The 13,629-nt window shown below is 25.1% G+C and overlaps 1 protein-coding gene across 1 annotated transcript; it reads right to left on the bottom strand.

Annotated features, from left to right (window-relative positions):
* Nucleotides 1–2,532: 2,532 nt before the first annotated feature.
* Nucleotides 2,533–5,806, bottom strand: LOC126852549 (fatty acyl-CoA reductase wat-like). The gene is made up of 8 exons (XM_050597458.1): nucleotides 5,354–5,806; nucleotides 4,812–4,905; nucleotides 4,481–4,726; nucleotides 4,255–4,400; nucleotides 3,838–4,140; nucleotides 3,156–3,440; nucleotides 2,817–3,074; nucleotides 2,533–2,735 (listed from the first exon to the last, which is right to left on the bottom strand). The coding sequence occupies exons 1-8, from the start codon at nucleotides 5,521–5,523 to the stop codon at nucleotides 2,648–2,650; spliced, it is 1,590 nt and encodes a 529-aa protein (XP_050453415.1). The 5' UTR covers nucleotides 5,524–5,806; the 3' UTR covers nucleotides 2,533–2,647.
* Nucleotides 5,807–13,629: the final 7,823 nt, after the last annotated feature.

Raw genomic sequence — 13,629 nt, 5'->3', positions numbered from 1 at the left:
AATAAAGAATATAACTAAACTCTATAAACCAATTCATCTACAATAAATGAATTGGAAAAAATTACAGCATAAATATTATTACACAAAATTAAGTGTGGAAAAACAGGTGTGATGCCAATTTTATGAATCATACGACTAAATTATAGATTATTGAAATATAGATGATTGGAAATATTTTAACTTTAAAAAAGAAGCTAAACAGGATTATAAAATGAGGTCAAAAGAAATTGTAGAACGACATAACGCGATCGGTAGAGTAAAATTGTTTTTACAGTAACTAGAATAGTATAAAACGTGCGCTACGCGTGCTATTTTTCCTTACGCTACATATTATTTGATAAATTACAGTTAAAAAATCTCAAATTTAGAAAAAAAATATTTTTTTTTTAATATAAAAACTTGGCATAAAATGATAATATTAAATTAATTTAAACGAATAGTTTTTTGATCAAATAAACAACAAGATAAATTATATTACCAGGTAGCAAATGGGCACATTATTTGACGTCAAAATAATATTATTTAGAATTCAAATAATATTTTTTGTGTTAAAATCATGTGCGTTTGTTAACTAGATTAATTAAATGAATATTTATAATTTATAAAAATATTTTATAGAAATTATGATCGCAATTAAATATTACAACTATCGTCAATTTATTCATCATGTATTAGGCTCGCGAAATTTAAACCGCAATTTATCTTCTGATTTAATTGTTGACATCACATTAAAGATCTGTCCATCTTTTTCGCATCGTTATTTTCTTGAGAAATTTTTTTAAAACATTTAGCGAAATGTGCTAAATTTTTTATTTTTATTTTCCATTATAAGATATTTTCTTACAATTATTATTTATAATGATAATTATAAGATATTTATTATCAACAATGAAAGACATAATTATAATGTTTACTATAAATTTATTTTATGTAATACAAGCAATTGCGATCTAAAATCATTAATAAATTTATGGTCCTTTTCAATTGTAAAAGAAAATAATAACGGAAAATTTTGTTTTCTAAAAATCATTGGAAATGTTTATTAAAGCTATTTCTAGTTAAAAAATTTGTGATTTCTGTATTATATATTATTTTGCGCATATTGAAGGTATTCGTGTAATAAAATATTTTTATTTTATTTTTAATTACATATTTTATATTCAATTTTGCATTATACTTTGTATAAAATTTTGTAATGCAATTTGTAATATATTTTGTAATATATTTAAACATATTATATTTTATAATTTTGTATTGTATTTTATAAAGTAAAATAAGCAAATCTTTATATAAGCAGATGGCTAGATAATGCGCGTTCAATGTATTCGAGCATATCTACTTTAAGCTGGCATGCGGTTACACAACGTGTAACGCGTGCTCGATGTGCACGTGTGCTCGACAAATTCAGGTATATTTGCTTTAAAGGTATACGGCTACACAATGCATGTGGGCTTGATATGATCGGGCAAAATTACTTTAAATAAGCAAACGATAAGTTTTTATTAAACAACAATAGAAAGTGCACATGGAGCAATTAATGTTTATATAATATAAAGTCAAATCTCCCCCTAAAAGACCATGCGACAAAATTTAATAAATTAAAGAACAAGAGATATTACATATATGTGTAAGTTAATAGACTTTGGGTTATACAAATAAAAATTAAATTATAAAATAGAAGACGTTTAAATCTTGAATTGAGTTTTCTTCATTGTTGAAAAAATAAATTAAAATCACAACAGTTAAAGAATAAAAAATCTACTAGATTAGATATTTGAATTTTATTAAATTTTATATTTGTTTTATATTTGCATTTATTTCCATGTACTTAGAAACCGGATATAAAAGTTTGTATTTATAACGTAACAATAAAACACAATAAAATAGTGAACTGTTTTAATAAGTTATTCAAAGAATATGAGTTATAAAAATACATAAATAAGTACAAATCTCGATGCACAAAGTATAGTACATATTTTTGCTTAGATGTTCTCCGAGGGATATAAATGAATGATGTTTCTTAATTTTTCGATCATTGATAAAGTGTCGATTTTGTGTTTTATTTCAGCAATATTTTATATGCATTTTATAACTACGCACAAATTATAAATTGCGTTTGTCAATATATAATAAAAAAAGCAGTTAAAAAATAAAGTTTTCTAAAATTAATTCTTTATTTTGAAGTTGTGTTATTTAATTTTATCTTAAGGCAAAACCGGGTATTTTGATTTCTCTAAAAAATCTTGTTATCATTGGTAACCAAATATTTTTTCAGCAATTAGCTTCATTTTTTCATAATTTAAGGCTGACTAAAGATTACTTAGCAAATTTTTTTTATTCTCTGATTTTTTGTAAGGAAAACAAATCCAAAAAATTTAAACACTAATAAAAAACAAGATGAAGGATGATTTCTCTTTGGTATATAAGTAGCGATTATACACACAAGAGCTAAAAAAGAATATGCGATAATGAATTTTTTTTTTTTAAAGAATGCAGAATGTACGATAATTGTAAAAAACTTTAAGACAAACATTTACTTGTAATTATTTCATTCTCTTTTTTTATTATCTTTTTTTTTTATAATTGATTGAATTTTGCCATTAAAACGCCAACATAACAAAAACAAAAATTTTATAAATCAAAATAATCATAATAATTGTATTAAGCGAAATATTAAGCTTAGAATTAGCAAAATTGAGATAACAGTTATTAGTGTATAATAAGCAACTTTTAGCCTGGAAAAAAGGAAATTCATTATACATAATGTTTTGCAAGATAAAAACTACAATAAACATTCACATAAAAATAATACTCACTTGCTATATTTCACTCGTTCTTTTTCTATAATCTCCAGTGGATCGTTAAATAAGTATACGCATATACCAGGAATCATATGTTTCAGACATGATTCCCAATCCAGATCATCTATGTTAAAATTGAAAATCTCACGATCAGCTGGATTCATGCGTTCCCAGAGGTTTATAACGGCATCGTTGCAGAATCGCCATTGTTGTGATGAAAAGTACATTATTACGTTGCTAAATTTGTCTATCTTCGCATATGCCTTTCGTAACCTGTAAATTATGAAATCTGTATTTTTTCGGGAATTCTTCGTTATATCTGAAAATGAAATCGATGAAATTTTTTTTTCTTACATAGGTTTCCGACCGCTAAGAAACAACAGAATGTCAACTATAATAGCAGGTATTTTATGTAGAAATATTACGCAGACATCATGTACAAATTTGTATTTGTTTAGCACGAGCATATGATACCAAACAACATGCGTGCTTACTACTTGCATGCCATAAATCTTATTCAAATTCATGAATCTCCCCCAGGTTATGGGATTTTGACATATTGACACATAGTTATAAATTGGCACTCTTTCGGTTTCCGGTATCTCCGGATTTGCGTTTTCGATACTGAGTAGATCATTTCTATAACGAAAAATCTATATTACAGGTAATGAAATTATGAACTATCGTACGCTTTAGTGTCTTATTTTTTATTATACAATAAACAATTAATAAAAATTATACAACAAAAAAGTTAGAAAGAGAGAGAGAAGAGAAATGAAGAAAAATTGCATAAATTTTACTTATATTAATCTTTAATCTGTAAATTTTTAATTTTATTTAATCAACAAGCTATTGATTCTTTGACATTTTTGTTAAGACAAAAATCAAATTTGAAAAATATTTATAAATAATGAAAAAAGCAATAGAAATATAATAATGTTTGTTTTATATATGAGCTCGAATCTTGCTATATACATATATACACACATACATATAAAGTTTTTTAAAAATTCTATTTTTGATAATATAAACTTACTTTTTCTTGGCGAGATCCCAACTTGCGACGATTAAGTGTGAAATGACATAATCGGCGGGCACTAATTCTGCTACATTATCAGGTGGGCAATACAAAGTACGTAATAAACCCATCGCAGCACCCACGACTACGCCCATCGCTCCGTATACATTATTAATCCATCCAGGTATTGGTTCCTTTGCCGTTGATATTATAATTGATGGGCGTACGATGCAAACCGGAATTGCAGTACTATATTGCCGCACAGTATCTTCAGCAATTGCTTTTGTATAGGCGTATGTATTCGGCCATTTACCTATTAATCTGCACATACATATATTCGATCAATCAAAAATAAAGATTATAAAAAAATATTATTATATTCTTATATCAATAAAACGGATTTAAGTTTCTTAATTTTTTTGAAAGAGCACTTACGCCGGCGTTAATTTTTCCAATTGTTCATCGTTCAAAATATCGAGTAATGTTAAAATTTTATCCGTTTCAATAGGTGGAGGATAAAACTTTTCTTCAATAAAGTGATATATGCAATGAGAAAATGCGGTAGACGTATATATAAAAGCCTAAAAAATAATTGTGTAATCAAAGTCGCATTTTTGCAATCATAAAAATAAATTTCAAATAAAATAAATTTTTTATATACCTTAAAATTTGGCATTTCTTTTGCGAGGAGAAGCATTTGTTTTGTTCCTCTCACGTTTATATTGACTGCAGTTCGAATGGTTTCGTTAAATCGTACAGTCGCTGCTCCATGGAAAATTATATTTGTATCTAAAATAAGTTTTCGATTTTCTGGTGACAATCCAAGATCTAATTTGCCTACATCACCTTCTATCATTATTACTTTGATGCCAAAATTAGGCTGCTCTTCCTTTAGTCTGTCATAAACCTAAAAATTCAAAATAGAAAAAATCATCTGTATATATAGTGTATATCTTTTTCATTTAATTATATAAATATTTTTTTTATATTACAGGGTTGTTAAAATGCTCTTTGAACCGCACTTCTGATGATTTTTCTTTTTTTGCCCTCATTAATATATATATTTTCTCTATGTCTGGACAACATCTGTAGATATTTTATCTATCTTCAATAAAATTCAACAAGTATTTATATTAAACAATTTATGATTATATTATATGATTATATGATAATTCCTTAATATTTTTATGATCATATCATATTAAACATTATATATATATATATATATATATATATATATATATATATATATATATTAGAGTTCTATTGCTAACATTTATATTTAAAAAAAATCCATTTGTAGTTCGTTTTTTTTTTAAATGAAATAATATAATTTAACAATAGAAATTATGTGTGCAATTCGAATATATAATTCTAATATATAATATAATGCGTCATTCATTATAAGAAAAAAAAAGATTATTGAAATACCTCTTCCAAAAAACTATTTTATTTTACGCGTTTTAATAAAATATTGTGCACATTGCACTAAAGATTTTTAGTTAAAAAAATTTTATTATAATATAATACTTACCGCAATAATTTTTCTATTAAAAGTATACCGAGAAAACCGGAAGCACCTGTTACAAATACTTTACAGCCCGCGAAGAATTGAGGGATTTCACTTTGATAATCGTTAGAGTCCTTTGTCGACAAATCCGACATATTCAACATTTCCTCAATGTAGTTTTTTCTTTGCGCCATATCGTTGTTCTAGCAAAAATTTTTATCAATTTTTGCAATTCTGACTCTTACAAAATTGGAATAAAAATTCACAATTTCTAATGATTGGGACGATACTTGATTACTAGTTTAACGAACTGATGAGTCTTCTATCAATTTTAATTTTCGAAATGTAGAGACATGCTTCTTCTAGAATGTTTCTCTAAGATATAATTCAGATGTTTCTCTTTGAGATATAATTAACTGTATAAATATAAAGAATCGATAAATGTCAATTAGTTTATTACGATAAAGTAACAATAGACGATTTCGTGGTAAGTTCTACGACAATTGCGTTTCTTCTGACCATAATATAAGAAAATGCGAGACTATAAAAAGTAGTTAAAAGAAAAAGGTGAAGGGGAACATTAATTTTTTAACATTGTGTAATGAATGTATAATGAATATAAAAAAAGAAACAATGTTTATTTAAGAGAAGGAGAGCAAAAAACTGCATTGATTTAACGGACTTTAATGGTTATTATAACTAAGCAAAATATAACAATATAATTATAATTAGTAATATAATTAGTAATATAATTATATAATTATGTAATATCATTATCTCATTATTGATAATAAATATTTTCTAATTATCATTTATAAAAGTCATATCTAGTTTAAAAATTTATACTGAATTTTGTATTATAAATTATTTCGCGTATGTCGTGCTATATTCCGTTTCTCCATCCAAGTGTTCTGGATATTATAATGTATGTGACATAAACTATATAATACGGGATGCACTCGAGTACAAAATCGAAACACAGTCTTGAAAATGTTCGTGTAATAAAACATTTTCTTGTTTTTAATTATATATTTTATATTAAATTTTTCATTATACTTTATATGTATAAAATTTTGAAATATTATATGATAATATATTTTGTGTATACATATTTTGTAAATAAAGATATTATAATTTTGTACTGTATTTTTTATTTTATAAAACAAGTGAGCAGATCTTTATATAAGCAGATACGTGGTTACATGATGTGCAAGAAATTTATCGATTCATATTGTACTCAGGCATATCTGCATCTGCTTTAAATAAACATACAGTTACATAATGCATGTGATCTTGATATATGACAGGATTTATTTTAAGCAAGTAATAAGTTTTTAATATACAACAATTAGAAAATGCACATGGAACTATTAATGTATAACATAAAGCCAAATTTTAAAAAAACAAAAATCATGTATATTTAATAAATTAAAGAACAAGAGATATTACATACATAAGTTAATAGATCTTGAATTATACAAATAAAAATTAAGTTATAAAATAGAAAGCACAGATATTTCAAACTTGAACTCTCTCCAGTAACTTAAAAAAATAAATTAAAATGGCAAACAATTAATAAATAAAAAATCTATTAAATTAAATATTTTATTTCTATTATATTTTGTACTGTTCTTTATTTACATTTATTCTTATGTATTTAGAGACCGGATATAAAAATTTGTATTTACAACATAACAAAACACAATAAAAAAGTAAACTGTTTTAATAAATTACCTAAAGAATGTGAACTACAAAAATACACGAATAAGTACGAATCTTGATACACAGAGTTAGCACTATTTTTGCTTAGATGACTGTTCTCTGAGGGATATAAATGAATGAATTTTCCTAAATTTTCGATCATTGATAAAGTGCCATTCTTACGTTTCGTTTCAGCGATATCATTCTCTTTGCTATAAGCTGTTTCACGATTGTTATTGAAAGAGTGCGCTACTTGTATAACTAACAAAGATTTTATATGCATTCTATAACTACGCACAAATTCTAAATTGTGTTTTTCAAGGAATACATAATAATGAAGAAAGTAATCAAAAAATAAAGTTTTCTAAAATTAAACCTTGATTTTGAAGATGTGTTATTTAATTCTATAAGATAATTATCTATTAAAATTTCATTTTATTTACTAATTTCTGGACAAAAATGTGCATAGTTGCATTGTGCTTATTATATTTGTTAATTAAAAAATTATATTTAAATTTTGAAAAATGGAAACTTATAATCTATAAATACATTGTCATATTAAATGTATATAAAGACTGTTAGCGCAATTATTAATTTTGTTTATTTTGTTTATTGAAATGCTAGCTATTCTGATTTTTTATTTTTTCTGCATTGTGTATCTAATTTATGCAATAAAAATGAAAAAGAATATTTAATTAATCATATAGTTTATTCGTATTCTTAAAGTGTAAAGTTATCGAAATTCACAGAGCACGCAATTAGTTGTCATCTCTCATCGGCATCTCAGAAAATAATTTACATTTGCGCAGCAAAATATTTTTTTTTTGTAGATGATGAATATTCATTAAAATGATAAATATTCTGTTATCTTATTCAACAAGAGTGATTGACAAAAAAGTTATATATACATATGTATAGGGTGAGGCATTTAAAACAGGTTACCTGAATGATTCGGCTGCTTTTAGCGATGAGACAAATTAATACATAGAAAATAATTGTTTCTAAAAAAAAGTATATAATTATTTATAATGTATTTTTTAAACAATTATTTATTTGTTTTTTTTCACATCAATTTTTACATTAATTTATCTCATTATTCTGTGCATAAAAGTATTACGACAAGATTATTAAAAATTAAATATTTTATGAAATGGAATCTTATAAAATATTTAATGACAAGATCTTGCTCATTATATAAAAAAAAATTATATAAAATATAAAATTATATAAAAATATATTTATATATGTAAAATCGCGAAGATTAAACGCTTTTTATTGATAAGAACATTTTTTTTTTTCTCGACATTTGCGCCTTTCTACGACAAAATACTAGACATGTATTATCGACAAATGTTTATCTATGTAAAATTGAAATTATACAAGACAAACGAAAACGTATATTTAACAGAAAAAGAAAAAAAATTGGTGTTTAAAATAAAGATAAAACTTATTTTACTATTTTTGTAATTGTTTAATGATGAATATTGTGCAAATCCGAAATAATTCTTGGAAAGTTCTCTGAACATTGGTGCCGACAGAAGTTTCTTAGAAAAATATCGAAAGAGTTGCAGGTGCAATCGTCAACATTATTTAAAAATTGAAAAGATGTCATCTTTCTAAAGAAAGATTAATAGATCCGACCATTAGTCATCTTGCATTCAGATGTTTCTTTATATCTTTTTCTTGTTTCATATATTTTATACATTTAAATAAATTGTTCAGTATTTTATTGTTATAAATAATAATTTATTAACTTTGCTCTCTACAATTTATAGTAAAAATTATAATTTAAGCTAATTAATATAAATCATAAGCAAAATATGCATTTTTAATGACATAGAATAGATCAATATAGAGAAATTAATTCTATATTTTCATATAATATTGTAACATCATAAAAATAGTGCTTCAAGTAACACACATTGAGCTGCACAATCAAATTATTGATCAATAAAAGTAGTTGGTTACTATTGCATTATAAGTTTATCAATTAAGCCAGCACACGATTCACTATTTTATCTACTGAATTGTTAGCTACACTGAGAGAAAAAAGTTGTTGATTTGACTAAATGTGTTCAACTGATTATTATGTTTTTAATTGAAATATTTAAGTATTTAAGTCAAATACGTCATGTTAAATTGAATATGTCGTATTTAACTTAAATATTTAAATATTTCAATTCGCTAGCTTTCTCTAATTAGTCTCTTTATTGTTTGATTTATCGATGAGCACAGAGTTAAACAGCGGCCCGTGAATACAAGATGCTCTCGTCGAGCGCGGAGTGCACACGAGAGAGTCAACATATTATAATAAATTGTTCGGATACCACCTTAATCCACGTCAACAGATACACACTGTATAACACTTTACAATTATCTCACTTAGAAACCGGGCGATTCTAGCTGACACCAACTAACAATTCCGAGCTTATAATAATCGCGTTATTCTTATGATTTTAATGCTACCTCAGCGATTCACGCCGGCTTTTCACCGACTCCCAATTTTGGCAAATCTCTTACCTCTCGATAACACGCGCATACAATTAACACGCAATTAGCTCGTGTTGCCTAGTCGTTGCATATAATTCTATACAATCTATAATATCTTATAATATAGTGAATATGCTGCTTTCTCGAATAAAGTTTAAAAAATGAAGTCAATATTGCTTCTAATAATAACTGCAGTAAGTACATGATATTTAATTTTTATTTCGGTTTATAATTAGTTAGAGCACATCCATTTATAAATTGTTTTATTTACATTTATGTAACACTTTATATGTTTATAATAAATTGAAAATAATTTTTCTAGCAATATATATTTATTATATAATCATTCTTTAAATATTTTTATTTAGTCAAAGTAGTAGAATTCTATCTTTAATTTTATCATGAAATAATCTAAACAAGATCATTTAAAGTGATTTTTAATTTGCATTTAAATATAATTAATCATTAATTGAATGTTGAAATTATATCAAAATGATAGTTGAAGATTTATACCATTAATAAAATTTAATAATTTATATCATTTTAATATCAATTTGATTAGAATTTCAAATTTAGTTTTTGACGTTAACTATGTAGGTAATTCTAATTAGGGCGGCAACGTGCAGTAGAATTATGAATAATGTTAAAGATAAGAAAAGTAGTATTTAAGTAGTATTAGTAAGTAATTTGTGAGTGTGTATGCTCATTTTAATTCATGTAAAGCTATCTACAGTAATTTATATTTAACTTTTAAATTTTTGTTTAACATATTATTTCTTTAAAATGTATATTACACACACAAAATAATAAACATGTATAGGAAGTGATGTCTTTATAACATGTACAAGATGTATTAGATAAAGTTACAAGTTGTTTTTTGCGAAATTATTAAAGATAAGGAAAAAATTGTTTATGTAATTTTTATGATTTATTGAGATTTTTAAAATGGTAAATAAGATATCCGTTAACAAAATCACTGTTTTTTAAAATAATTATAACAGAATTACACTTTATTTTTTTATGGAATATAGTATGTAATTTTTTTTGGAATGCGACACAATAATATTTACACATTTAATTTAAATATTTTTTATATTTTGCGTTAGAATTATTATGCAAAATATAAAAAAAATTATGGGTGTGGCCGGGAATGCTTTACTAAATGTTTAACTACCGACGTTGATATAATATAGTTTGTAATCAATAAGAATTTTTATTCGATCACTAGTAGAGTTATCTATTAATTTCATTTGTATCCATTACATCATCGGAAAATATTATAAATAAATGCTTTGGATTAAATTTCTGTTGTAATTACATACAAAAACGAATCCAATATTAAAAATTATTTTCAAATAGATTCCGATGTAACGAGATGATATTTATATTGCTATAAAATGTGCGAGGTACTGAATTGTAGTTAATTCCACATTTTTTTGCTAATTGACGTAGGCTGATTTTTGTATTTATATTCTTTACAGCTATTTGTAGCATATTGGCATTGGCATATTGGCATTTGTTGCGTTCTTTGATTTATTTCGCTTATTTAGAATTTAAACTACCATTATAACGTTGCTCCAATTGCAAAAATGTCATATGAGATTTTTTGATATTGTATCTTGCTGCAAATATTTGAGCTGCTCGACAATAATTTTTTTGGCATTTGTCTAATATTAATAATATATTTACACATTTATCAAAGTTTTTTAAGGAATCTTTCGTATACTGAAACTATTTTCCAATCGAACTAAATCGATCTAGCAGATATACGAATGTGTTATGCTTTTCTCATAAGTAATGATTTATCATAATTTTTCTAATAAATAAGAGCTTAACTTGACGTAAAAAGAGTATCTGTTGCTTTTCGAAATATGTATGTACATATAATTCTACGAGAACATATTATTTATAAAATAAAAATAATATAATATACTAACAATAAAGTAAAAATAATATATAGTAAAATAGTATACTAATAATAACGTACAATAATAAATATAATGTCATAAATAAATAAAGTAATAAATAACAGTCACATACAGATAGGTATGACAAAAAAATATTTTTTTAATAATTTTTTTTTTTTATATGCATCTTTAGGTATGTTCTTTAATCGATGATATTCACAACTAATTGTTTGCTAATTAGTATACATATTCCATTGATGGGCGAACGAACGACAATTGCCAAAGCAGTCTGAACATACACATTAATTTGTCGATTTGTGCCGATACGTTACGATCCATGCCATATAGTCGGAATTGACCTTTGTATTCCATAAACATGTTTCTGCTAAAAAAACAAATAAATCTTGATTTAAAAGTCAAAATCTTAGTTTTCTTATAGACTTCGTTCAGTAGATTTTGACTAATTGTGCGAGTAATAATTATTGTAACCGGTTCTTGGAAGTCTTGCCTACATCATTATTAATTATAATAATGAGAAACAAAGTAACAACTTATGTTTTATTAAAACAATAGCAAAATGTTACATATAATATACATAATTATGTATTTCTAATCAAAAAGTTTCAGATTGTTTGTTTGACATGTTTGAAGAATTTTGAGAATTTCACCCGAGATAATATTATACAAACATAATATATATTGTATAATATATACATACATACATGTACACATATATACATAATATACACGCATACATATATACTTTATTATATAGTATATATAGTAAAGATAGATTTTCTTTTTAATCAATTTAATTCTTTCTCAAACAAAATAGTTTATCAATAATTGCAAACATTTACAAAAGCAGTGCTTTTTAGTTAATTTTTAAGTATAATGTAATTATAACACTCTCGAATATTGTTTGCGCGAGCAGTTATTTTAATTCTTGTTTTTTACGTAGTTTGTATATATGTATAAACTTTGGCGTCATTACTAGGCAGTACGCAGCATAGGGCGTAAAATTTTGAAGGATGTAAAATTTTAATAAATTTCAATAATGTTTGAAGTAAAGAAAAACATGTAAAATTTCGCTGTTCGGTCTGCGATGACTGCGTTCTTACTAGCTCATCCGCTTATAGAACCTAGTTTAACCAGATATATAATTTAGCATTCCTGTCATTCAAGAAGGAAGTGACTAACAAACTTGATTACGAGGATATTATAGAAATATTCGCAAAGGTTAAAGCTAAGGAAAATATTATTTTTAAACTGTTTTTATTTTATTTTTTTACAAAATTATTAAGAAAAAGGGTATAAAAGATATATTAATTCTCGACAATATTAAAACAAATATAAAAATTAAAAAATATTTAAAATTTTATATTTAAAAACATAAAAAATATAAAAATATAAAAATGTAGAAAAGCAAAAAAAAAAAAAATAAAAAATGGAATCATTATATATTCAGTTTGGTTGATCTGGAATAAATTTAAAAATAAAGAAAAATGGATTTACAAACTGGGTAAAGATCATCGAAAAATCGATTTATACATTAATAAATAAAAATCTGTTTTTAAATACAATAAACACATTGTTTTTCTATAAAAATCCCTATAAACTTCAGACTAAATCTAATCCGATATATACTATGATAATTACGCTCGATGCGTTTTGCATGATACTTATAAATATAAATTAATTCGATTTGTCATCACGATCATATTATGAGACAAACATAATTGCAACACTTACTGCAGGCGTTCTCGTCAGACTCCTTGCAATCAGACATGCCGTTGCAGAAGAGATCCTTCTCGATACACTCGCCGTTTCCGCACGACAGCTTTCCCTCCGGGCAAATGGGTTCGTCGGTCTTGAGGATGGGAAAAACTTTACACGGCTCTAAAAAACGCAGTGGTTCTGAGTTCTGAGTAGCGCTAAAAGCAGGAATTTTGAGACAATTTTTTTATTTGCCTTTTGCGCTGGAGCACGCCAGCGAATTCTAGCATAAGAGTGCCTAAAACAGTCGTAACTGACACCGATAAACTTAAAAAGAAGTAAAATTGCAGTTTATGTGATATTAAATATTACCAAACTAATTGATTTCAATACTTTTATTGAAAATACATATTACAAAAAATACTGCTTTGACATTTTATTGTTACGGAAGTTTATTTATTAAAATAGTTAACAATCAAAACAATT

Source organism: Cataglyphis hispanica, chromosome 10 (genome assembly GCF_021464435.1).
Source record: "Cataglyphis hispanica isolate Lineage 1 chromosome 10, ULB_Chis1_1.0, whole genome shotgun sequence".
In the NCBI taxonomy this organism is placed as follows: Eukaryota; Metazoa; Arthropoda; class Insecta; order Hymenoptera; family Formicidae; genus Cataglyphis; species Cataglyphis hispanica.
This window is presented reverse-complemented; position numbering and strand designations above follow the sequence as displayed.

Bases quoted from the DNA above. Each gene is read 5' to 3' on its own strand.
- LOC126852549 (XM_050597458.1), bottom strand. From the start codon at position 5,523: ATGGCGCAAAGAAAAAACTACATTGAGGAAATGTTGAATATGTCGGAT. The intron at 4,401-4,480 runs GTATATAAAAAA...ATTATTTTTTAG, and splicing joins AAGAAATGCCAAATTTTAAG to GCTTTTATATATACGTCTAC. The intron at 3,441-3,837 runs GTAAGTTTATAT...TTTTCGTTATAG, and splicing joins TGGGATCTCGCCAAGAAAAA to AAATGATCTACTCAGTATCG.